The 26,909-nt window shown below is 49.7% G+C and overlaps 1 protein-coding gene across 7 annotated transcripts in view; it reads left to right on the top strand.

Moving 5' to 3' along the window:
* LOC118552031 (NHS-like protein 2) overlaps positions 1–26,909 on the top strand; it is an 89,442-nt gene that overhangs the window by 23,501 nt on the left and 39,032 nt on the right. Inside the window, exon 1 of one of the 7 annotated variants that reach the window (XM_036118229.2) lies at positions 9,180–9,248. The exons of 5 other annotated variants lie outside the window; for them this stretch is intronic. In XM_036118229.2, coding sequence (XP_035974122.2) covers positions 9,221–9,248 — 28 coding nt within the window. In that variant the 5' untranslated portion in view covers positions 9,180–9,220. Of the gene's footprint in view, positions 1–9,179; positions 9,249–26,909 lie in introns of those variants that run through there. One more of the 7 variants, XM_078064448.1, reaches the window with a different exon arrangement.

The following is a 26,909-nucleotide window of genomic DNA, read 5'->3' as shown; positions in this document are numbered from 1 at the left end:
GCTCCGCGGGAAGCCTGCTTCTCCCTCTCCCACTCCCCCTGCTTGTGTTCCCTCTTTCGCTGTGTTTCTCTCTGTCAAATAAATAAAATCTTTAAAAAAAAAAAATTTAAAGTAACGTATGCATGTAGCAAGGTAAGTTAAACAGTATAAAAGAGTATGTAGTGAAAAAAGTAATTCTCCTGCCTATCCCTAACTCTCCACCCCACCTTAACAGCCTCCCTCTCAAGAGGCATCCACGGTTACCAGTTTTCTGTGTGTCCTTCCAGAAATTGTGTATGCATATACGTGTGTGTGAGAGAGTATGCACAGTGTGTGTGTGTGGAGAGGGAAGGAGGGGGCAGAGAAAGAGAGAACATTCCATATAAGCCCATATTGTGGCTACATGATTCTTCTTAATGGCCATGCCCCAATATATCGAACCTATCTTCTGTCAAAAGGGGTTATTGCTAGTACACAGCCGTTTCGTGTGGTACTGCCATGTCTATCTTTGTTCACGTATCTTCCTATGCACTCCATCTCCAGTGTAAATTCCTAGAAGTGACATTGTTGGGTAAAAAGGAATGTGCATTTAGGTTTTGACACATAAGTCCAAAATGCCCTCCAAAGAAGTTGTTCCAGTTGACCCTCCCAGTGGCCATGTATGAGAGTGCCTTCTCCTCCATACCCTCTCTCCCTATCACGGCAAGTAATAGAACCTTTCATCTGCACTGGGGAAGAGGGTGGGAAACCTGAGGTGGTTGTGCGGGAGCATGGTCAGGGAAGGCAGCGATTGCCCAGTTGTTCCCCATGAGTGTGGTTGAGACTCTCCGAACAGCCCGATGGTAGATGTAACTTCACAAACATTGTGTCCCCAAGAACTTAGGTAGCTGGGGGCACCCAGGAATGACTTGTGATCCGCAACCCTACACAGCGCAGGTCCTTGACTGCCAAGGAGGTTCTTTTGTTTCCTCCCATCCTCTTCCAGCTTCACGCAGAACATCTTCTGGACCTCCTTGTGTGCATCACCAGCCAGGACTGGGAAGCCTGGATGGCATTCTGCTGGAGACCGGGCCTCCAGTGAAACGTATTTTCACCCATCGTCCCCACATTCGCATGCACACACCAGGAGGACGGGATATGGGACTCAAGACCCAGGCTCAGAAGCACAAGGCCAGGCCTCGTGACGCACAGCTCTTGCAAGGGTCTGGGTTCCCAGAGACTGTAGGTCAGTTGGCCTCTTCCAGGTTGCAAGAGCAAGGATGTGCTTAAGGGTCCTTGGGTGACAGGGCATGAGTGTCAGAAGTCACGTGTAAGTGAAGGAGAGGAAGCCATCTCTGGCAGCCATTACCCTTCACGGCTGATGCCTCGGGAGCGCTGGACGAGCCAAGCACGGTGTCTGCCACTCCTACCACTCATCTCTCTGTCACAGCTTCTCCTGCCACTCCCTATGGCCTTGCTGTGCCCACTCCCCATGGCTTCTGCTTATTGTTATCTCCCTGGGTATCTCCTGGCTTCTGGGCCACCCCTGCATGTGCTCCCCCATACGTAATATGTCACATCAGGTCCCCCAGGAAAGGACTCTCATGGGGTCAGTTGGTCACTCTGAGGTCTGGAACATCCCTGTCAGTCTGGGCCCTCGTAGCAGAGCATTCGGAGACCACTGGGCACTCTGGGTCCCAGCTGAGGATGGGTACCATTGATGCAGGCACAGACCCCCTAGTGCCTTCAGTCGTGACCGAGAGCGCAGTGCCGGGCACAGAGTAGCCACTCAACACAGTATGTATCGAATGAGTGAATAGGAATCCAGAATCAAGGAATCACTTCTGTCCACTTTGTTCGCAAGGGGGCTGTAGGTGAGGCAGGGACACAGAGCACTGTAGGAGTCCTTTCTGATCCATTAGGCAGACGGCCAAACTTGGCAAATTAATTACCTGGGTTTCTGATAGACTTGTCTCCAAATGTAGAGGGGCAGCGCGGTATATGGAGAAGAATGCAGGGGGGCGCCTGCATAGCTCCGTCGGGTAAGCGTCTGCCTTTGGCTCAGGTCATGATCCTGGGGTCCTGGGATCGAGCCCCGAGTCAGTCGGGCTCCCTGCTTCTCCCTCTCCCTCTGCCCTCCACTTGTGCGAGCGCTCCCGCTCTCTCTCTCTCTCTCTTTCTCACTCTCTCGCTTGCTCTCTCAAATAAATAAATAATATCTTTAAAAATAAATAAATAAATAATAAAAAAAATTAAAAAGTTAAACCTTCTGGCTTTATCCACTAAGCTCCCAGCAAATAAAAGTATGCTTGCATTTCTAGAGATACATTTGAATTTCTCCAGTCAAATCCCGCCAGTCACCTCCAACACTGTCTCTTACTGATGTTCATTACCAAAGGAAAAAAAACCTTTTCTTTCTTTTCTTTTCTTTCTGCTGGTCCTTTAGCTTTGAGACACGGCAAGCCATCTCATCAATTTGCGAACATTCCTTTCAAATACTTACAAATTCCGTCTCGCTCTGATAGTGCCACACCTGAGTTCTATTTTATTCCCTCGACTGTTTCCCTATTTTGATTGGAATTGATTGCTGGGAAAGACACGGGGCTCTGGCCAGGACCCCACATGGCAGTAGAGAGGGTATCTCTGTCTAATACACAAGCAGTTACAAGTCACCTCCCGGGTAAGGGCCTCCTTATGCTGTTTTCTTCCAGGGGTAAGGTATTCTCTAGGGAGGGTGTCCCATAGGTGATTCATCTCTCCACTGATGGGTGTTGAGATTTAGTTCTTAAAATTCATTCATTATGGGCGACTGGGTGGCTTAGTCGGTTAAGCGTCTGCCTTCTGCTCAGGTCATCATCCCAGGGTCCTGGGATCGAGTCCCTCATCGGGCTCCCTGCTCCACGGGGAGTCTGCTTCTCCCTCTACCCCTCCCCCCACCCCACCCCCCGCTCATGTGCTTGTGCTCTCTCTCTCGTGCGCACACGCACAAAGATAAATAAATAAAATCTTTTTTAAAAAAAGAAAGGAAACCACAGAAAGATACATACAGTTCTATAGAACGTATATGAAGTTGAAGAACATGCAGAACAGTGCTGTGTACCGTATATTGTTTATGAGCATATACAGAGTGCCTTTGAAAGCATGCTTGTGCATCATAGATATCCAATTCAGGAGGACAGCTACCTCTGTGGGGGAGGGGAATGTGATTGAGGCACACAAGGGGCTTCAGCTGAACCTGTAATATTTTATTTCCTTAAATAAAAGTTCCAGGGGGCGGCTGGGTGGCTCAGTCGGTTAAGCGTCCTACTCTTGGTTTCGGCTCGGGTCATGATCTTGGGGCCGTGAGATCGAGCCCCGAGTGGGGCTCCATGCTGAGCGTGGAGCCTGCTTAAGATTCTCTCTCTCCCTCTCCCTCTGCCCACCCCCCACCCCCTTGCTCGTGCTCACTCTCTCTCTCTCTAAAAAAAAAAAATGGAAAGAAAATAAAAGAAAACGTTCTGGGGCAAATATAGGGAAATGTGTTTGTTCCTAATACTTTTCTGTGTGCTTGAAATAGTTCATCATCTAAAAAAAGAAGAAGAAAAGAAAAGCAGGGCGGAGGTTCCTGCTGCTCCTTTTTGCAGATGAGGAAACTGAGGCTCAGACGGGTTCACAGCCCAGCCCCTCTTGGAACCCACCCTTTTGTCCAGGGGCACCATAGAGGTACATCAGAGAGACCTATAACCTCTGTGGGAAGAAATCTTGCACCCCGATTCACTGAGAATCCCCTTCTTTCCCAGACTCCAGTATAAGTCCTTGGAACGGATTTATGATTCTTGGCTTCCAAGCCCAAGAGGAGGATCACTGAATTTTCTCAATTGTCACTGTAATGCTGGTGCCTGCCTGGCTGTCTGGGGCTTCTGGGTGCACTCGAACCAAGTGTGATGAGTGCTTGGGGCAAAGGTCAGATCCAAATCTGGTGTGGCAACGGCCTTTACCATGAGCTCACCATTGCAACAGGGGTACAGTGAGAAGCAACAGCATTGCAAAGTGCTTTCTGGAACCGCACGGCCTCTGGCCCGCAGCTTTACCCTGATGAGGTGACACAATGGGACCATCAGACCTTATCAGCAGCATTTGGCCTAAAACAGAAACTAGGAGTGGTAGGAAGGGCGGTCCTCGGTGCCTGGCCCTGTTGCCATGGTCCCCAAGCACTTTTTGCTTATTGTTTCTTTCAGTCATTTGTGACATCCATTAGCAAGCAGGATCGAGAGACTCTCTGAGGCAGACCAGGAAGAGAGTGGTTAACAGCGAAGATAAGACAGAGTAGGGAAGTAATTAAACAAACAAAAAGTGTGGGTGGCAAGAATTCGGTGCCTAGAAACAGGAGGCCCAGAAAACAGGGGTTTTTTTAAGGAATCTTCTTGAGATGTCAGAGACTGAGGTGGCTGGGTCAGAATTAGCTAAGAAGTACCCATTATGGAGCTGCCATATGTTACAAGAACAGCAACTCTGTGCCCTGGATTTTCCAGAAAAGTCCTAGTTTCGAGTATTTGGTTCTGTTTGTCAGACCAAGAATCCTGTTTTGAGATTCAGAAAATAAGGTCACTGTGGTTATAGTAGCTCTATAAGTCATCCAGGAAAGGCTGATTTAGAGTTCACTCTGCCCTGGCTAGTTGGCAGGGAATCCCCACAGGGCCTGCCCCTGGGTCCCAAAAGCCCGAGCAAAGTGGCCCCCTATACAGCCAAGAAAGTGCCTCTGGACTCTGTGCCCCTCCACACCCCTAAAGCCCTCCAGGGAGGGTGTAAGCAAGAAAAGCATAGGTTTTGACCCCCACACCCTGAGTTTCAACATGCCCTGCATTAACTCCATCAACTTGGGCAACGTTCTGAGCCTCAATTTCCTCCTCTGTAAAGTGAGAACAATACCCATAACAGAGGGTTTTTCTAAGCGTCAAATGAGGTGTTAACCTTTCAAGCCCATACAAATGTTACTTGTTACAATTCATTCTGCCATTCGACAAATCAGGCTGCCACTTGCCAGGCACGAGGCCAGACCTAAAGGATATAGCCCAGGGGGGATCAGCAAACATTAGCCAAAGAATCACCAACCCCAGGTCCACACGGAAGAGAGACAGGGTCGAATTTCTCTTGGTAAAAGTTGACTCTGGCTTCTGTGTAGAGTGAGAGGTCAGGAGATGGAGCTGGAGGCCCTTCAGGGGCTTCTGCCAGCTCTGCTAGCCTGGACTGGGGTGGTGGCAGCGCTGGCGAGAAGTGGTCAGCTTCTGGATCTCTTTTGGAGGCAGAAGCAATGGAACTTGATGATGGACTGACGTTTGGCAGTGAGGAGGAGGCAAGTAGCTTAGCTAATTGTGTGCCCAGGGTTTGGGCCACTGGGGCAGGGAAGACGGTCCCAAAGCTGCTAGGGAAACCACGTGGAGGCTGCATTTCTCCTCTCCTCCCTTGGGTAGAGCAGGACAACTGAAGATTGCAAAGATTGCGACGCTTCGATCTGGGTGATCTGCTCAGGGACGGGTGTATGTTCCTTAAGTTGTACTTACTTCAAACCTTTGGTTCAGTATTTCCGGTTCTGAGAGGCTAGAAGAGAAGAGAGCCCGAAAGGCCACGGGGAAATGGGAAGGGCCAAAGACAAGGCTGGATTTCATAACACTAGTTAACCACGCTTTAGAGGTTTCAGAGGAATTTCACACCAAGTATGCTTTGTCATATTTTGCCAATTCGGGCCCTGAGCCATGTCCTGACTCTCCTAGTCCAGTGCTCTGGCTATTTACTGCACTGCCAGGTCCTTAACATTTTGAGGGGTGGGAGGGGGAGGGGAGCATGTCTCTCCATGAAAAAAGAAGTTCTAATAAACATTCCAGGCCCTTCTGTATTGAAGCGGTTTATTCCATTTGCATTGAGAACGATTGGTAAGAGAAAATTTGCTATTTTCCCACACCACTCGTCCCCAACCCACATCAACAGGGCTTTCATGTCTCCATCCTAGCAGGCCCACCCTCCAGAAGCTATTATCTGCTGGACAATCGGGTGAGACCTCTTGTCTTTTCTTCCTCTCTCAATTAAACTCTAAGGACGGAGGTTCCCATCTGTCTTGGAGCAAATAAATCTTTTGTTCTGTTTCCCAGAAGCTGGAGTGCTTTTTTTCCCCTTTCTCCCACCTCTATAGTTCTCTTTTTCAAAACACTTGACCCTCTTAGTGATTTTTAACTGCAGATGGCAAATTAAATTGGTTTCCCAAACCTGGATCAAGCCTTCTCTCCGAAGCCCGCTGCTTTCACCCTGCCTCCACCCATCCCTGAACAAGGAAAGAAAAAAAAAGAAATCGCATGCACATGTTCCTAAGTTCTTATTTTTCTCTTTGTCAGCAGTGTTACCTTAACAGGAAGGTAGCCAAACTGCTGGGAAGAAATAGCAGGGTGTATTCCTACTGGGTAGGTTTCTCTCTCCACGGTGGATAATGGCATCCGTCCTTGAGCCATCTTCCCGCATGGCACCTTCCTCCTCTATGGGAAGACAGGGGTAGCAGGAGACGCCAAAGGCTTGCGTTAAAGCTGAGCAAGGAGCCAACAGAAGTGGAATGGCTCTCCATTCACAGATCTTTGTGGGGTTGGAAGATGACAGGAAAGAGAAGGTGAAGATGGAAGAGTGCAGGAAAGGGGTGGATGAGAAAGCGGAAGGCGAAAGGGGTGCTTGCAAGTAGAAATAAAACTGTGAGAAGAATAAGAGAAACTGATGTTTTGTTGAAAACCATCCATACTTTTATACTATTATATAAACTGTTATAATAAACTATTCCCATGTATAAAATATAAATATAAGGAAAGCGGTGCCCGACTGGCTTAGTCGGTGGAGCATGCGACTCTTGATCTCTGGGGTGTGGAGTTGAGCCGCACGTTAGGTGCAGAGGTTACTTAAAAACAAAATCTTTAAAAAAATAAAACAGGGGTGCCCGGGTGGCTCAGTCGTTAAGCGTCTGCCTTCGGCCCGGGTCATGATCCCAGGGTCCTGGGATCGAGCCCCGCATCGGGCTCCCTGCTCAGTGGGAAGCCTGCTTCTCCCTCTCCTGTTCCCCCTGCTTGTGCTCGCTCTCTTGCTCTCTCTCTCTCTGTCAAATAAATAAAATCTTTAAAATAAATAAATAAATACATAAATAAATAAAATATAAGTAAAGTTTTATTTTTGTAAAAAAATACGACATTTGTTGTTAAAACCTCAAATAGTACTGGAGGATTTAAAGTGAAAAGTACAGGTTAGAGTCCTTTCCGCTCCCTCTCAAAGCCCTCCTCATCCCCCCCAGAAGCCATCGATGGTAACAGTTACTTGTGTGTATGCAGACTTCTTCAGTGCATATATAAACATATGTGTGCTTTCTTTTTTATTTATTGGTTAAATCTTAAGTAGGCTCCATGCCCAACGTGGGGCTTGAACTCACCACCCTGAGATCAAGAGTCGTATGCTCTGCTGACTGAGCCAACCAGGCGCTCCGTGTGTGCTTTCTATATGCACAAATGAGATCATACTGTACATGCTGGCCATTCCTTGTTCTTTTTTTTTTTCCTTAAACTTAACAATAACACTTTGAAGTTTTCCCAGTTCTACTCATAGAGATCTACTTCATTCTTCATAATGGCTGCATGGCATCCCATTGGATGGATGCCCTGTGGTATGTGAAACCCATCCCGTTGATGGACATTTAACACTATCCAGTAGAAACGGAGTGTGAACCACAAATGTGAGCCACCTGTGAAATTTAGAGTTTTCTAGTAATAGCCACATTTCCCCCCCACTGATCTGAAATGCCACCTTTATTATACATTACGCAGGTATAATGCACCTATATTATACATTTAGAAATGCCCACATATGGGACGCCTGGGTGGCTCAGTCGGTTAAGCAGCTGCCTTCGGCTCAGGTCATAATCTCGGGGTCCTGGGATCGAGTCCCGCATCGGGCTCCTTGCTCAGCAGGAAGCCTGCTTCTCCCTCTGCCTGCAGCTCCCCCTGCTTGTGCTCTCTCTCTCTCTCTCTGACAAGTAAATAAATAAAGTCTTAAAAAAAAAAAGAAATGCCCATATATACATGAATTTGTTTTGGACGCTGTTATTTCATTCACCGATTTGCCAGTTTTGACACCAGTATCCCCCACTTCCAGCAATAACATGTAAAAAGTAAAAAGAGAGCAATGAAATTAATGACATATTACATTTTATCCAACATATCAAAAATATTTCAACATGAAATCAATATTAAAAATTATCAATGAGGCATTTTACATTTTTGTTTCATATTGTCTTTTTTTTAAGATTTTATTTACTTATTTGAGAGAGAAGGGGAGAGAGAGAGAGCACAAGCAGAGGGGAGAGGGAGAAGCAGACTCCCTGCTCCCCTTGGATCATGGCCTGAGCCGAAGGCAGACGCTTAACCTACTGAGCCACCCAGATTCCCCTAAGTCTTTATTTATTTTTATTTATTTGTTTCTTAAGTAGGCTGCATGCCCAGTGTGGAGCCCAACTCGGGGCTTGTGCTCATGACCCTGAGATCAAGACGTGGGCTGATACCAAGAGTCAGACGCTTAACCAACTGAGCCACCCAGGTGCCCCTCATATTAAGTCTGTAAAATCCAGTGTGCGTTTTATACTTACAGCGCATTTCACTTCAGACTAGCCAATTTGAAGGGCTTAAAAGCCACGTGTGGCTGGTGGCTACTGTACTGGACGGTGGAGGTCTAGTAGACTAGAGGTCCAAAGTGTCCCCACCTCTGTGGTGGGTGGGAATGGATTAGAAGTGCAAAGGCTGAGGACAAAAAAGCCTCAACTTTACCACTCGGGGCAACTCATGGGTCCTCTTGGGTCCGTGGTAAGTGACCCCCATAAAGTCACTGCATGCTGGCCTGGTCCACGACAGAACAGCTGAGGCAAGGACCAAAGGGCCTACTCCTCCAGCCGTCGTGCGCTCTAGTTCTGCTGGCCACTGAGATAAGGAACAGGCCCTGAGTGCTCAGGAGGTGATTATCTGGAGCCTGTGCCAGGTTCCCCCCCTTTTTTTTTTGCCTCCAGAGGTGCCTCTGTTCACAGCATCTCATCCTACTTCTCCCTGTACTCAAGACCCAATGCCCCATTTCCTTTTTTTCAGAAACAGAGTGGTGTGGCAATGGCTCTCTGAGGAAAGCCTGGTGCTGGGGTCGGAGGGGGGGGGTGTGTGCTGGGAGGAACCCACACCGCGGCTTACTCAACTGCGAGATCTTAACCAGTGGCCCCATAGCCATGGCGGCCCAGCCCGGAGCGCGGAACGGTGAGCGCGGGCGCAAGCGCGGACTGGGAGGGGATGCGCGGCGGCCGAGAGGGACCTTGCATGGGGGCCGGCGGTGTGGGAGGAGGTGGGTGGCCGGGGAGCACTAGGGACAGGGAAACCAGTTTGGGCCAGGCCTGAGCATTTGGACTCCACAGCGGGCTTGAGGGCTCGCTCGCCCCTGGGTTGGCGAGAAGCTGAGGAATGTGATTATCCCCTGAAGGGCAGCATGCAGTCCCTGGGCAAAGGTGGTGGCCACATGCCCACTGCCTGACTGATTTCCAAACTGACCCTCCCCCAGCCTACCCCTTGTCCACTGGCCCGCCGCAGGAACCAAACCCATGGCAGTAGGCCAGGCCAAGGCCTCAGAGTGGACTCCGGTGTGGAAGAAAGAATGTCTTCCTAAGGCAGCTTGGGAAGGAGCCCCCCTTTACCGGCTCACCCCCAGTTTCCCTTTGGTGGTATCGGGGTGGCACACCGGCATTCCTCTTTCCTTCCTACCCCTGCCTCCTCCGGCCCTGTGGCCTAGAAACTCTTAGCAGCATCAGACTCCTGAGCAGCAGAACCCGGCTGCTTTCTGGCTGGGCGCATAAGCTGGAGCCTCCCGGCGAGTCGAGCCTCAGCCAGTGGAAAAGGACTAGGAAGCCAGAGCAGCTTCACAGCAAATCAAAATCCCATATGCACATGGTGGCCTCACCCCAGCTTCCACTGTTCTATCCCCCTTCCTCAGCTGGCCAAAGGGTGGGACCCCTGCTGACTAGGACCCTTCCCCGAATGTTGGTAGCTCAGCGCTTCATGCAGAGCCTGGCACATATGTGGGACTTACCCAATAGAGTTCTCTTGGTTGGATGGATGGATGGATGGATGGATGGATGGATGGATGGATGAATGGATTAACATGTTCTATATACTATCTTTGCTGTAGCATATACTCCCAGCACTCTAAAAATCAAATTTGTCACATCATCACTTTAGTGCTTTTTTTCTAGGCACCTAGGCTCCCACTAATCACTAACTAAGAAAAGGTGAAGAGTACAACCAGTCAGAAGATTCCTGAGCATAGGCTGGGAGAATGGCCTCACAGCCTTGCCTCTCCTCACGTTACTGCTGTTAGGGTCTTCTGGGCCGACTCATCCTACCTCGAGAATCGAGAGCATGGGCGTTGGCTTCAAGTCTCAGTCCCGCTATTCCCTATCTATGTCATTTCACCTCTCCAAGATTTAGTACTTTGTTCTGTAAAATGCAGCTAAAAATACCATGTGGGATTGTGGTAAGGAATAAATGAAAAAAAAATGTATCAGTTTGAACACTATGAAATTGCCCTGAAACAATTGAATATCAGCAATTTTGTATGATTCAACCTAATACATCAAGTGCTTTATAAAGTATGAAACGCTGTAATAAGTAGCCTTATGTTAGTCTTCATTATTCTTTTTTTTAAAGATTATTTATTTATTTATTGGAGAGAGAGAGACAGAGATAGAGAGAGTGGGAGCAGGGAGGAGAGGGAGAAACAGTCTCCCTGCTGAGCAGGGAGCCCGACACGGGGCTCGATCCCAGGACCCCATGATCATGACCTGAGCCAAAGGCAGCCGCTTAACCGACTGAGCCACCCAGGCACCCCTAGTCTTCATTATTCTTAAGAGATATAATTCGAAAGTCAGAATATAATTTTAGCAAGAAGTGACTAATCCTTTTCACCAGAATACGGGTCACACTGACAGAAGCAGCCACTCCTCCACCAGTCACAGATGCAGGCATTTCCTGGAGCCGTTAGGCCTGGGAAATGGGGACCGGGTATTGTCAGGAGACTAGACTGGCTCTTAGAAAGCAAAGGACGTGAGGAGCAGGCTGACTCGTGGCAGCCCCTCCCCGGAAATGATTTACCCACAAGAGTGCGGGAGGAAGGGCCACCTTCTCCTAACCTGGGGGGGAGTGCCCACTGCCCAGCTCAAGTTCTAAGGCAGAGATGGCCTAGGACGAGCCTTCCTTCCCAGGGACAGAGCCGCCCTCTGGGAGGAAACTAAAAGGAGCTACCTGCCGGCTTTTGTCTCCCTAGTGGCGGCTGTTAAGCCCAGCTCCTCTTGATCTGGCAAAGATCCAGGCCTGACAAGGCTCCAATTTGTTGCTGATCGCCACAGTGACCACTAGTCAATCCCAGCCCCAGCTGTACAGGTCACTGAGATTTCAGGCCAGAAGGGGTTGTGAGGAGTCAAGAGAAATGCCCGTCGACGGACCGAAAGACCACTAAAGCACGAAGCAAACATTTGTAGAGCGCCTGCCCAGTGTTTCCTGCCAACGGCATGATTGTCATTTTGTGCGGGACTTCTCTGCATTTTGTGCAGTTCTTCTTTGTACAGGACCGTCCCACACATTGCAGGACATCTAGCAGCAAGATAAGGGTAGGGTGCACCCAGTAAGCTTGAGAGCTGAGTGAGTCCTGCCTGTCCAAGGCTCCATAACTATGTGTTGGCTTGATGGCTGTGAGCTACCCCATGAGCCTGGTGCTTGGGTGATCCTGGCTGGACCAGTGGACTCATGTAATGTTGCTTGGACAGGGCCTGGGACCCGAGGAAAGAAAAGTCAGGGAAGGGGCACCTGGGTGGCTCAGTCGGTTAAGCATCTGCCTTCGGCTCAGGTCGTGTGATCCCGGGGTCCCGGGATGGAGGCCCACATCAGGCAGGGAGTCTGCTTCTCCCTCTGCCACTCCCCCTGCCCATGCTCACTCTCAGAGAAGACATCCCCCAAGAGCTGCCCAGCTGGGGTTTCTGCAGTGAGCCTTGGCCAGAGAGCTCGCCCAGAGAGTGGGGCCGACTCAGCCCAGTGCCCAAGTGTCAGTTTCCCAGTGTCCACCAGGATGCCTGACATGTGTTCAGGGAAGTACAAATCTCCCAACCTGAGCTACAGCGTAGGCTCTCCAGAGCACAAAGGGGTTTGACCAGGAATCTGTGTACTTGGATGGGGAAGAAAAAGACAACTGTATCTCTGCTAACCTCTATTTGCACCTTGGCTTCCATTACGAATGCAGGCAGCACCCCCACAGTAGTACCAGCCGTACCCGTGACTCTGTTTCCAATAGGAGGCACAGAGATTTTTATATTTCATTACTATTGCTGCCGACATCTTGAAGTATCGTTACACTCGTGACTACTTCCAAAGTACGGCACTTACTGGACCCGCCACTAGATCACTCTCCTTAATGGGCTAATAATGAAACATGTATTACAGTATTATAAATTTTAAAACATATATATATATATATATATATATATTTAAAGATTTTATTTATTTATTTGAGAGAGAGAGAGCACAAGCAGGGGGCGGGGAGAGGGAGTAGCAGACTCCCCGCCGAGCAGGGAGCCTGACGCTGGGCTCGATCCTAGGACCTGGAGATCAGGACCTGAGCTGAAGGCAGATGCTTAACCGTCTGAGCCACCTAGGTGCCCAAATTTTAAAACATACATTAATAACTGTCTTTAAGTATCATTGGCTTCCTTTGTAATCCTATATATCTTATTTTACACTTATAAAAACTCTCCACAAAGGGATCCATAGGTCTCCTCTGACTCCCAAAGAAGTCCAAGCTATAAATATGTCATAAACTCTTGTATTAGAGAGCTGGCAGGAAATCAGGCCGATCGGGGTCAACTGGGAAGACCTGGAACACAAGGAGAGGCAGCATGGATGTGTGCTCATAGGCACCAAGGGGATACTAAAGGTTGTGTTGGTTTTTTTTTTTTAAGATTTTATTTATTTATTTGAGAGAGAGAGCGAGAGCACATGCATGCACATGAGTGGCGGGAGGGGCAGAGAGAGGGGCAGACTCCCCGCTGAGCAGGGAGCCCATCGCAGGGCTCCATCCCAGGACCCTGGGATCGTGACCCGAGCCAAATGCAGACGCTTACCCAACTGAGACACCCAGGCGCCCTGATCCTAAAGGTTTTTAAAGAGGAGGCTGCCCAAGTGATGCTGAGGTTTCCAGCCTGGGATTCTAGAGAGGGCCGCAGCGTTCATAGAAATAGAGAAATGGGGAAGAAAGGTTGATTAGGGTAGCAGGAGAGGGTTCTGCTTTAAACATATTAAAATGAGGGCTGAAAAAAATGGACATCCAGGTGAAACTGGCTCTGGGCAATGCAAGAGGGCAGACTGGGAGAGTGGCCATAGCAACAGAAAAGATGTGGGAGTCATCCTTTGGAGTAATTGCGGTCATCAAGGGAGAAAGGGCAGTGTGAGAAAAGAAGCCAAGGCAAGGGGCTGTCCTAGGCTGACTTCCCCAGGAAGCAGAATCTGAGACCGAGCTTTGCATGCAGGTTTGTTGGGGACTGCCTTCTATGACAGCAGCTGTGAGGGAGTGAGGGAGTGACCGGGGTTGGTCAACAGCAGGAGTTGAACTGAAATCCACTTGCCCCGGACACCTCGGCTGATCCCATAGGGAGCTCGGAGTTGGGCGCGTCCTTCAGATGGCCCCGACTGAGTCTGGGCAGCGGGGCCTTTCCCCTCCCCAATCTATTGACTAGTCTGCGGATGCAGGCTGGCCTCCAGGCCAGGGGTGTTACCTTGGAGGGGACCCAACTCTGAGCCATCAGCCAACACGTCTGGCAGCTGGGAGAATGAGTGCCTTGGTCCCGAATGGGGGTGTCAGGCAACTCAAGGTCTCCTGTCCCACCCCTGCAGAAAGGACAACTGGCTGCCCCCCCACCACCACTGTGCAACCCACAGCGAGTTACGGGAGTCCCAGGACCGGGAGCCAGGGCCTAAAAGGGATTTGAGTCCTTGATACCTGCAGTTCAGAGTCCTCAGTATCTCCTGCACATTTTTCCATGTGGGGCTAAGCTGGAGGGGATAGGGTGGCTGGGGGGCAGGGGAGGTCGTAGGGAGCTGAGCCATTGCCATCCTCTGCACTTTGTTTCAAGAGGTTACCAAACTAAGCAAACCAAACACTATAGAAGCAGGTTCTGTGGCCTCTGCGTCCCTCCCTTCCTCCTGGGGGGACCCACATCTCAAAGAGGGGATGTCACCACAATTGAGGTTGGAGTACTGGTCACAGGGCCTGTAGGCTCCCCAGGAAATGGTAACTGCTAGAGCTGCCAAGTGGAAGGAGGTTGGGCTTCATTTTGAAAGAGGGAAATGTAACAACTTGACTTTTGATTTTTGACTTTCATGTCCTTATACCAAAAAAGCAAACGAAATAAAGCTCCTGCACTGACCAGGCATAAACTACCCCCGAACTTGGAAATTGAGAGAAGCCGTAGGAAACCTGAATCTAGAAAAAGTCCTTCCTTCCTCAAAAATATAACAGGCTCTGACTTTGCCAAATGATCGGCCAAAAAGACCAAGTGTGGCCTGAAGGCCAGTTGTTGTGGTTATTGTTCTAAATCGTTTTAAAAAAATAATTTAGGTTAGTTGTCAATCCACTTCCTAAAAAATCTTAAGATCTGACCGCACTGGACATGTTGGCTAATACTGAGGAGTGCTGCCCCCTCGCGGGTAGGCATGGGGCTCCCCCGTTCACCTTGGGCCCCAATTCGACCTGCTTCTCTCCTTAGCCTGGGCCCTGGCAGGTCAGCATTTGCGTTCAGCAGTGCTAGACTTCGCGAAGCTGCATGCTGGGGCTGTGATGGTGGCCGATGTTACGGATCTACCTACAGGGCTATCTCTGCCCTCTGCTGCTCACCACCTAGTGGGGGACTTGGACCCACCAATCAACACCTCGCAGACCCACGTGTACCCACAGACAGAAAAGACAGAGTCCCGTGGGGCCTTGGCAGAAGGAGCCACAGACGTGGTTGAGAGAAGTTGGGCAATGCACCGAGATTCTAGGAGGGCAGATGGACTTCTGTTGGGTGGAAGAGGGCAGGGGTGGGGGGAAGAGGCATGTCAGCACAAAGGAGTAGTAGGGGCCAAAGAATGGCGCTTCCAGAGGAGATGAGGGACATGTTCCAGCTGATACTGAGGAGTGCTGCCCCCTGGTGGAGAGGGGTGGAGGCCAGCTTGAGGAGGACCCCGCCAGGCCAAGGAACTGGCATCTTATCCTAGAGGTTCTGAGGCACCGGCACGAGCTGATCTGACTTGCGTGACGACACGGTGACTCTGGTGGCCCCATGGAGAGCAAGATCCGAGGCAGGGAGGGCGGGCAGGAGGTTCTCGCAACTGTTTAGGTGAGAGGTCACGGCGCTTCGATCTGGGCAGGTGCCAGTGAGTGGGGGAAGGGACAGATTCAAGAGGGACTTAGGAGGTCAGATTGATGGGTCCCGGGGATTCTTCAAAGTGGGCGGGCCCAGCGGCACACCATGGCACGCTGGTGAGCTCGGTGACCCTGTCCTCAGCAGTAGCGGCCCTTTGTTCGGGGTTCTGGGACGTTAGCACTTGCCCATCCGTTAGCACACTCCAATCTCAAAGCCAAAGACGGCCAACCTCCTGCCCGTCCACAAGGCAGCTGGCTTCTCCAGGAGCTCCCTAGCTTCCCTCCTGACACCGTGGCACAGTGCGCCCCTCCTGACTTGAGCCGTAAGGACAGCAAGGCTTCGGGCGGTACTCCAGTGAGTGACTTCGAAGTCACGCACCGGATCGTCAACCTGCCCTGGGAAGTAGGCATGACTTGTACGCCTTTCTACAGATGAGGACACTGAGGCTCATCAAGGCAACGTGACTCTCCCAGGGTCGCACGGCTACTAAGTGACAGAGCGAGGATTTGATCCCGTGCAGTCTGCCCCCGAGCCTAATTCTGCTGCCGGTGCAGGATGGAAGAACGGTCACCAGGCACCCAGCCTCGTAGCACTGGGCGACTCCACGCTGCCCCGGTGAGCATCCAGACTGGAGACCCCCAGCTGTTAGCTAGACTTTCAGATTCTGAGAATGTGGGGAGATGCAGGCCGGCAGCGGGCGGGGGTTTGGGGGCGACGTGAACACGGCCCGAGTGGCCAGGATAGCAGGCAGTGAAGGAGAGTAGTCAGGTCCCATGGCTCCCTGGCCCCAGCCCAAACCATAAACCCTCCAGTAGCTTTCCACTGTGCTGACGATCAGATCCAAATTCCTGACCGTGACCTGCGAGAGCCTGAAGTCATCTGGCTCCTGCCCACCTCTCTGAGGTTTTTCTTACTACACTCCCCCTCCCTCCTTAGGGTCATTCTTTCCCACCGCAGGGCCTTAGCACTTGCCGCTCCCCAGGCCAGGCATGCTCGCCCACCGTGCTTTGCGTGGCTGATTCCTTCTCATCGTTCCAGTCTCTTCTGCAAAGTCCATGAAGGCAGGGACTGTGTCTGTCCTGGTCACCACTGTATCCCTCAATGCCTATGTGCCCAGTGCACAGAAAGGACCCGATAAGTATTTGTTGAATGAACGAACTAATTATTTTGGCACCTACTGTGTGTCAGGTTCTTTGCAAATATTAATTCATTGACCCTTCAAAGCATCCCAGTGAGTTCGCTGTGATTATTAGCCCCATCTTGTAGATGAGGAAAACGAGGCACAGAGAGGTGAAGTGACTTGCCCAAGATCACGGGGCTTAGGGAGAGACAGAGTTGGGATTTGACTTCTGATTTATGCTGGCTCCCCTACCAACACATGGCTTCAAAGTGTGCATTCAAATAGGATCTTTCTTTTAGAGAGAGCGAGAGAGCATGCATGCACGTGAGCAGAGGATGGGGGCAGAGGGAGAGAGAGAATCTCAAGCAGGCCCCCCCACCACCCTGACACAGGGCTTGATCTCAAGACCCTGAGATCATGACTGAGTTGAGATCAAGAGTCAGACGCTTAACCGACTGAACCACCCAGGCGCCCCTCAAACAGGATCTTAATTGAGAAGGTCTAGGGTGCTATCCTTCCACGAACTCTTTCAGATGGCTGACTTGGGCTTCCCCGGGAAGGAATTGAAGCCATCGGGTGGCCTCTTAGCTGGGGTTAGCTATGCTGCTTGTCCCACTTTTTCATTCTTATTTATTAAAAACCCCACGGATTTAGAGAAGTACCTCAGAAAGCGAAGCAGAGTTTACCTCAGTGAGAAAGTCATCCCGCCCCAGTGGGAGATGCAGCCGAAACCCACAGGACTGAGCATCCCCTGGAGGATGGCGGGAACAGAGAGGCAAAATGCCTCCCTCCGGCCCCATTGTTTTTTCTCCACCAACTTCTTGCTCCTCTGAGTGTGGTCTGAGAACCAGCAGCAGCAGCTGGAAGGCAGTTAGGAACACAGAATCCCAGCACCCACCCCTCTCCCCACCCCCTGATTCGAACCTGCGTTTTAACAAGATCTCCAGGGGATTCAGATGCACAAAAAAAGTCTGAGAAGCGCTGGCCTGGAGGGCAGCCTCTGAGACTGATGTGGCTCATCACCAGACTGGAGCTCCCTGGGGGTACTCGCAGTGGGGACTCAGTAATTGCTGAGTGAGTACATCTGTGAAGGAATCTAGTCACATACAGCCAGTTTTAGGCACAGATAGGATCATTTCCTAGGGGCGCCCGGGTGGCTCAGTCAGTTAAGCGTCTGCCTTCGGCTCAGGTCATGATCCCAGGGTCCTGGGATCGAGCCCCGCATCGGGCTCCCTGCTCCGCGGGAAGCCTGCTTCTCCCTCTGCCTCTGTCCCTCCCCCTTGCTCCTGCTCGCGCGCTCTCTCTCTCTCAAATAAATAAATCTTTAAAAAGGAAAAAAAATCCTTTACTAGGCACGTTGTGCAGCCTCCTGTCACCCACCCCTGCAAGCCGCCCAACGCAGAAGTCCAGCCCTGAGACTCTCTCCTGGCCTGTGGTCCCGCGAGGGAGGCCCAGCGACAGGGAGTTTATCCAGATAGGCCTTAGAATTTGGATAGGATGTTGAACAGGCTTGTCCCTTCCTTGTCCCCTCAGTCTTCTCACCCCCCGCAAAAGGAGGAACTTCTGAGGTGCCCGTGCTCTCTTTGTTGCTCTCCTCACTGAGGGCATGGCCTCCTCAGCACACGTTGGCCGCCACAGTCCCCATGTCACTTCTCAAATGGCCCCCTGGAAATCGAAGTCCCTTCCAAGGTGGAGAAGGTGCTGCCAGGTTCTGGCTACCAAGCCCTCGCTGAGTGTGGAACCAAAATAAACCCCTGTTGGTATGGAAACGGGTCGAATTATTTTAAGAAAAAAATTGCTCCTTCATTAAGTCACGTTGTTATGGCAACCGGGATTAGGAAAGTAACTTGGCCGAGGAGGTTATGTGCAATGTTTTGGGACTGAGAGCTTTCAGAATAGTGGAAAACAATTTAGGAGCTCATTCCCCAGCCCACCCCCCGCCCTTGGCTCTGCCAGGCTAAGGAGGAGGAGGGCCAGCTGAGGTTCAGCCCGTCGTACCCCGGCGGGCTTGTGCCGAGGGGCTGTGGTGATGCAGACCAAGGTCATAACTGATATGTGGGAAAGGAAGCTAGCCAGGAAGAGGACATCCTGACCAGAGATCCAGCACTGAGTGTGCATGCGGGCCTCCCACTTGGCTGCAAGAGGAACGCTCCCAACTTCCCGGCATGAGGGGGCGAGGTGGGAGAGTTGAAGAAAAATTCCAGTAGCTACTCTTGATTGGGTCTTCACTGTGTGCCAGGTACTGTGCCAAGCTCCTGACACGCTCACTTTCAGTCCTCAAAACCACCCGGCCAGGTGCTATTAGCTCCATTTTATAAATAAGGAGACTGAGTCTTAGGTCAGTGGAGTGACTTGCCCAAGGTCAAACGTAAGTACAGACCCGGGATTGGAATCGTAGGCTCTACCTGTGCTCTCTGCCGCAAAGTCAAGGGACTCTTAGGGTGAAACACGAACCCAAGCTATTATCTTCTGCCCTCCTTCATGCATTTATTTATTCATTTAGCCAAAAATCCTTTACTGAGTACTTACTCTGTGCCGGGCCCTGAGGAGAGTACGGACATAGTACACTGGCTTTTTGCTTTTTTTTTTCCTCTTTTTTTTTAGGAGCGCAAGGACCGTAAGCTGTTTTAATCTGATTGTCCGGTGACAATATAAATCATTGATTTCATAAACATTTTTCTAGTTTTATTGAGAAATAACTGACACACCTCACCGTATAAGTTTAAGGCGTACGTATGGCGTGCGTATATGGTTTGATTTACATGTATTGTGACGTGATCACTACAATAAGTTCAGCTAACATCCGTCTTCTCAGATCCGTAACAAGGGAAAGGAAGAAGAAAAGAAGAAAGGGGACACACTTCTTCCTTGTGATGAGAACTCTTGGGATTGACTCTTGACGACCTTCCTCCGGATCCCAGGGCAGTGTTAGTCAGTCACCGTGCTGTGCGTTCCGTCCCGAGCGCTTCTGGGTCCCGTACCTGGAAGTCTGTGCCTTTTCACCACCTCCCCCCAACTTCCACCCTCTATCCCCTGCCTCTGGCAACCGCAAGTCTGAGCTCTGTTTCTGCGAGTTTGTTTTTGTTTTTGTTGGGAGAATCCGCACATGAGCGAAATCACATGGTCTGTGTCTTTCTGGTCTGACTTCTTTCACTGAGCATAATGCCCTCAAGGTCCATCCATGTTGTCGCCAAACGGTAGGATTTCCTCATTTTTTCTCACGGCCGAATCACGTTCCATCGGGTATACATCTCCCAGCTTCTTTGCCCCTCCGTCCACTGGGGGACACTTAGGTTGTTTCCATGTCTCGGCTATCGTAAATAACACTGCAATGAACATGGAGGTGCAGATACCTTTTCGAGTTAGTGTTTTTGTTTCCTTTGGATATATTCCCAGAAGTGGAATTGCTGCATCATATGGGAGTTCTATTTTTAATTTTTGAGGATCCTCCCCAGTTGCTTTTTGCCTTCAAGGAGCCCAAGGAGGAGTGGGGGAGAAGCCTCGCAGTACGGTGGATATCGACCCAGGCAAGGTGCCTGGCAGAGGGGGGAGGGTGGGAGCATAAATGCCCCAAGACACAATGAGCAATGAATCTGCCACTCCTCAGAGGGGCCCTGTTCTCCTTTCCAGATTCCCTCTTCCATTCAGATATTCTGAAGGGCTCCTCAAGCTCAGGAAATGCTGGCCTTTGGAGTGGGCAGCAGAGAGGTTGGAGGGCTTAAAACAACAGAGGGGGAAGGGCAGTGACGCCTGGGTGGCTCAGTTAGTTAAGCATCTGCCTTCGGCTCAGGTCATGATCCCGGGGTCCTGGGATTGAGCCCCACGTCAGGCTCCTTGCTCAGCGGGAAGCCTGCTTCTCCTTCTCCCTCTGCCTGCCGCTCCCCCTGCTTGTGCTCTCTCTCTCTCTCTCTCTCTGACAAATAAATAAGTAAAATCTTAAAAAAAAAAAAAAAAAAAGACAGAGGAGGGGGGCAGAAGCAGTGGATATTCCAAGAGTTAGGAAGGGAGAGCAGTCAGAAAGGCCAGCCTCACTCTAGTTCTTCCTTCCTACCCTCTGCATCTGGGAAATGCCTCGTGAACCTTGGAAGCTGCAATTTAGAAGGCTGCTGTGAGGTGTCTTGGGCCTACCGGAAAAAGTAGGCTATATCCTGCTAAGCCAGCCCATTGTGTGCCGAGCTTTTCTTAATACATAGCAAAATCTGTTGCTTTTGAAATTGCCAGTTAGTATTAAATAAATAGCACTGGAGGCCTTTGCCCTCTTTTTAATCTAGACTCCAAGAGGCTACTGTTGTGAGATTATTGCCACCCTGTTGGATGCTAGCTGCTTTGTGTCATGCAGCTGTCCGCAGAGGCTGAGGCCTCTCGCTGAATAACAAGGGCCTAATAAAGAGCCCCTCACCCACCTGAAGACAGAGCCTTCAGAGCCTGCCTGGAGGATCACCAACCCAGGACCCAGCAGGGTACACCCTCACGCCAGCATGCTCCGGTTGGCACTCACCAAGGAGCACAAATGGGGGGACGCCTGGGTGGCTCAATCGGTTAAGCATCTGCCTTCGGCTCAGGTCATGATCCCGGGGTCCTGGGATGGAGACCTGCATCGGGCTCCTTGCTCAGCACGGAGCCTGCTTCTCCCTCTCCCTCTGCCTGCCGCTCCCCCTGCTTGTGCTCTCTCCCTCTCTCTCTCTCTCTCTGAAAAATAAATAAAATCTTAAAAAATTTTTTTAAAAAAAGGGCACAAATGGGGTCCAGTCCATCTGCACTCAGGAGACTTAGTGAGGAAGCCCCCCCGCTTCATACACATACCAGGTCTTGTGCAGTGCTAAGTAAGGGAGTAAAATTTGCTGTCACTGGAACATCTCCACTCCTGTGTAATCTACGCCATAAGGTAGATGCTATTTTTTCCATCTTATGGAAGATTTAAAAAAACGAGAGGCTCTCAGAGAAGTAGTGACATGCCCATCCATGGTCCCACAGCTGGGAAGTGACAGAGCTGGGATTAAGAACCACAGAGGTTCTCAACCCTCACACCTTCCGGGGCCAAAAGAACCACCCAGAAAACTGCAGTATGACTCTGTCGACTGCCTTAGCACTCCAAGCACTGTTTATATTCCGCCCAGTGTTAGCAGTCCCACTGCCCACTGGAATCACTGGGGATACACGATGAAGAAATCATATCCGTTTCTGCAGGCTGGGCTGAGAAATTAACTGTCAGAGAGATCTAAATTTCAGTGGAGGGCTATTGTTTACTAGCTGTGCAGACTGGACAATTTACAGAGCCTCTCATCTCCTTTTTTTTTTTTTTAAGATTTTTAAAATTTATTTGAGAGAGAAAGAGAGATAGCGAGAGAGAACATGAGCCGGGAGGAGAAGGAGAAGCAGGATCCCTGCGAGCAGGGAGCTCAACGTGGGACTCTATCCCAGGACCCCAGGATCATGACCTGAACCAAAGCTGACACTTAGCTGACTGAGTCACCCAGGTGCCCCTCTCAGTGTCCTTTTTAAGATGAACGTTTGTTCTAGGAATTAGAGATAATATATGTACAGGGCTTACTTAATGCCTGACATATAATAGGGAATCAGTAAAGGGTTTTTAAGAGGAGGTCAGAGGCCAGATCTTGGTAAGAACTTTGCATTTTAGTCTGGTGTGATGAGAAGCAATGGGGGGGATATGCTGGGGAGCAATGGGATATGATATTCTTTTTGTTAAATAACAGCTTTATCGAGATAGAATTTACGTGCCATACACTTCACCCATTTAAAAGCTTACAATTCAGTTGTTCTTGGTATATTCCCAGGTATGTGCAACCATCACCACTATCTAATTCCAGAATGTTTGCATTATCCTCCCAACCCCCAGCCACTGGTAACCACTGATCTACTTTCCATCTCTGTGGATTTGCCTATTGTGGACAAGTCATATCAATGGAATCCTATAATGTGTGCGCTTTTCTGACTGGCTTCTTTCCCTTAGTGTAATGAGTTGAAAGTTCGTCCACGTTCCAAGATGTAACAGAGCTTCATTCTTTTTTTATTGCCAAATGACATTCCATTGTGTGCGCACACCACCTTTTGTTGACCCGTTCATTCATCCATTGATGGCCATGTAGGTCGTCTCCCTGATTTGACTGTCATGCATAATACTGCTATCAACATTCATACACAAGCTTCAGACAAAGGTTTTCCATTTTCTTGGGTATAGAACCACAAGTGGAATTTTTTTTTTAAGATTTTATTTATTTATCTGAGAGAGAGAGAGAGAATGAGAGAGAGAACACAAGAGGGGGGAGGGTCAGAGGCAGAAGCAGACTCCCTGCTGAGCAGGGAACCCGATGCGGGACTCGATCCAGGGTCTCCAGGATCGTGACCGGAGGTGAAGGCGGACATTTAACTGACTGAGCCACCCAGGCGCCCTCGAACCACAGGTGGAAATGCTGAGTCATGTAGTCACTCTCCGTTGCATCATTCGAGGAAATGCAGGCTGCTTCCCGCGGCGGCCGCACCATTTTACTTTCCCTCCAGCAGTGTATGAGAGTTGCAATTACTCCACATCCTCACCAACACTTGTTATTATGTGATTCTAGCCATCCTCGTTGGGTGTGACATGGGATTGCCTTGTGGTTTGGGTTTGTATTTCCCCGGTGACTAGCGATGTTGAGCATCTTTTTATGTGTTTATTGGCCATTTGCATATGTTCTTTGGAGTAATGTCTATTCAGATCTTTTGCCTTTTTTTTTTAATTGGATTGCCTTTTTCTCTTTTTTTTTAAAGATTTTATTTATGTGAGAGAAAGAGCATGAGCAGGGGGAGGGGCAGAGGGAGAAGTTGACTCCGGGCTGAGCGTTGAGCCCGACACGGGGTCTGATCTCATGACCCGGAGATCATGACCTGAGCTGAAACCAAGAGTCAGATGCTTAACCAACTGAGCCACCCAGGCGCTCCTTTTCTTGCATTTCTTTTACGCAAATCCCATTTCCTGTTATTCCCCTGGTCTGAACCTGGTTGGGCAACTCAGACATCTGGAAAGACAGGCTCGGGGCCAGGTCAGGAGGTGATCTAGATGGCCTTGGGTGGCTGGGAAGGAGGGACCTGAGAAAAAGGTCTCTCTTTCTGGGCCTCAGTTTCCACATATCCATTATCTGAAGGGATTGGACTAGGGTCCTTGGCTGCCCACAGGTTTCTGAGTCTTCACTTCCCCATTCTCGGAGAGTAACTTAACATGACTGACAGAAACTATTTATTGTGGGAGTGAGAGTTTAAGCAAACCACAAAGCGGTATTACAGTATGACCCCATATTAATTTGGCGTAGGAGAGTTTCTGGAAAGATATATCCAAGGTAGCAGCAGTGCTTGTCTCTGATATGTAGGATTATACGTTGTTTTCCTCTTTTAGTTTGTATGTTCTGATTTTTCACCGTGATAAGCTTATTTTGCTTTTGTAATAAGAAAAAGAAGCCTATGAGAAAGAAATTAAAGTTGATCTTTTTAAAAAGATTTTATTTCTTTTTTTTTTTCCTGTGCTGAACATTTTTTTTAAATTTTTTATTGTTATGTTAATCCCCATACATTACATCATTAGTTTTAGATATAGTGTTCCATGATTCATTGTTTGTGCATAACACCCAGTGCTCCATGCACAAAGTGCCCTCCTCAATACCCATCACCAAGCTAACCCATCCTCCCACCCCCCTCCGCTCTAGAACCCTCAGTTTGTTTTTCAGAGTCCATCGTCTCTCATGGTTCTTCTCCCCCTCCGATTTCCCCCCCTTCATTCTTCCCCTTCTGCTACATTCTTCTTCTTTTTTTCTTTCTTAACATATATTGCATTATTTGTTTCAGAGGTACAGATCTGAGATTCAACAGTCTTGCACAATTCACAGCGCTTACCAGAGCACATACCCTCCCCAGTGTCCATCACCCAAAAAAGATTTTATTTCTTTGTCAGAGAGAGAGAAAGAGAGAGCACGAGCAGGGGGGAGGGGCCGAGAGAGAGAGAAGCAGACTCCCCACTGAGCAAGGAGCCCAACGTGGGACTCGATCCCAGGACCCCGGGATCATGACCCGAGCCAAAGGCAGACGCTTAACCGACTGAGCCCCCCAGGCGCCCCGACTTTTTTTTTTTTTTTTAAAGAGAGAGGTTGCCTGGAAGCCATCAGCAAGAAAAGGGACAGGAAAGGTAGCAGCCCACCACATCTCCGCCAGAGCTGATGGGAAGATGCATCAATGCACCTTCCACACTGCAGAGCGCCCTCTCTGCCAAGGGAGGTTGGATGTCCCAGAAAGGGGACTCTGAGATGGAGATTAGTACGCAGGGAAGTTAGTAGGGAGGCTCTTGGGATCACTAGCTGCGGAAAGTGGGTAAGGAAGCAGGATCGTACGGGGGGATGCATTACATTGTACCGCAGTCCTGACCGAGGCTTCAGTCAATCTGAGCGGGAGTCTCTGGTTCTGGGACAGCCCGTCAGAGTTGTCCTTGGTTGGGATGAAGGAGCCACCCCAGGAAGGAGGTGTGACATTGGGCAAGGCAGTCCCCAAAGAGGGCTGACAGCACGACGCCACCTTAAGGTAGCTGCGCCAACCCTCAGCAGAGTAAGTTGTCTGTCTCTGAGGTAGGATCCGGGTGGCACCTCACAGAGAACTGCCTGGAAGAGGTGACCTCCATGAAGGACAAGGTTATAGGCAGATATTAGGGGGATTTTTCAAAGAGGAAAACATTTCTGCACTCAGAGGCCCGGCTCCCTCCATCATTCCAAGCGCCAATCTCCATTCCTGATCTGTCTCCTTCAGCAGTGACCTTTGAGGCTCATAGATGGACCGGCCTCTAGTTTAGATGTTTCCTAGGATCCAAAACATTGCTCCGGGCTTTGTCTACTAGGATCCTTTTATTGTTCTGGAATGCCGAGAGGGCGGACGTATTATCAGCCCCATTTTATCAATAAGGAAACCCAGATTCAGAGAGGAGATAGAGCTGGTTCGAGATGAGCCAGAGTCTCAGAGCCAGCTCCGCCCAACCCTAGGTCCCCTTTCCCTGGTGACACAGCTGCCCGAACTTCCAAGTGGTCTGTTCCGTGGTCAAATGGACCAATGTCTTCCTCCCCAATAGCGCTGGACCAGTTTGGTCCCCACACCCACCCATCAGTTTTCAGAGGACCCAACTCTCAGTGCTGCAAACCACAGAGTGGAATTGGACTTAGTAGGTTCCTCACAAAAGGGCCCTGGCTCTCCTGGAAAGCTGCTCTCTTTGGAGGGGAGCAGAACTTTCTCGCACGGAGGACAGGCCTGAGGCTCCCCGGTTTGGGGGACTGGGGAGGCTGGGGGCCATCTGGCCTAGTTAATCTGATTAACCCGTGAGATCCGCTGGCTGCAGGTACCAGGCAAGTGACAGCATAGGCATTCGAGTCTGAGATTGGCAGGAACGGGGCCCTCTTTTTCAAGCAACCCTCTTGTGACGTGGTGCTCCTCGGTGGATGCCTGGCCAGTGCAGAGGTAAGGGCGAGGGAAGGAGAAGAGGAGGCACATGGCAAGCGACTCGCCCTTCCTGGCCCCTCCAAGGACTGGGCTGGGGGGCTCCAGGGATTTCCAACCGGGAGGCGGTGCCACTTGGGGCAGCAGTTCACAGACGTGATCGTCCGAACCAGCAGCAGCGGGGTGGTAGTGCTGGGGAATTTGTGAGAAATGCCGACTCTGGGCCTCTATCCTAGATCTACTCGATTAGAAAGGAACTCTGGGAGCAGGGCCCAGCAATCTGTGTTGGGACAAGCCCTTCGGAGAATTCTGAGGCTCACTGAAGTTTCAGACCCACTGTGGAGGAGTCATGAGCACAGACTCTGGTACCAGGCCACCTGGGTTACTAGCTGCATGACTTTGGACGAAGCATCTAACCTCTCTGTGTCTCAGTTGCTCGCTCGTATGTTAGATGAGGGAAATAATGGGACCTGCCTCATAGGGTGGTTGTAAGGTTTCACTCTGCAAAATGTCCAAGAGCAATGTCCAGGACATGGTAAGGGCAAGGTTATAGGCACGTGTATGTATATATATATATATATATATATATATATATATATATATAAATTTTAACAACATATATATATATAAATGTTAACAACATATATATATATAAATGTTATATATATATATAAATGTTAATATATACATATAACATATGTTATATATAACATATGTTTTTTTTATATATATATATAAATGTTAACAACTCTTATTATTGGAAATAATGGAGCCTAGGACTTCTGTGTGCTCCCTTAGCAGGACAGTGAGTCTAAGTAAAATACCGGATCATAAAGTTCCTATGATTTTATAAGTAAAAAAAGAACTATGGTACAAAATCGTATCTTTCCTGCAATT

This window comes from Halichoerus grypus, chromosome X (assembly GCF_964656455.1).
Source record: "Halichoerus grypus chromosome X, mHalGry1.hap1.1, whole genome shotgun sequence".
In the NCBI taxonomy this organism is placed as follows: Eukaryota; Metazoa; Chordata; class Mammalia; order Carnivora; family Phocidae; genus Halichoerus; species Halichoerus grypus.
Note: the sequence above shows the minus strand (reverse complement) of the source record. Positions and strands in the feature narration are given on the sequence as shown.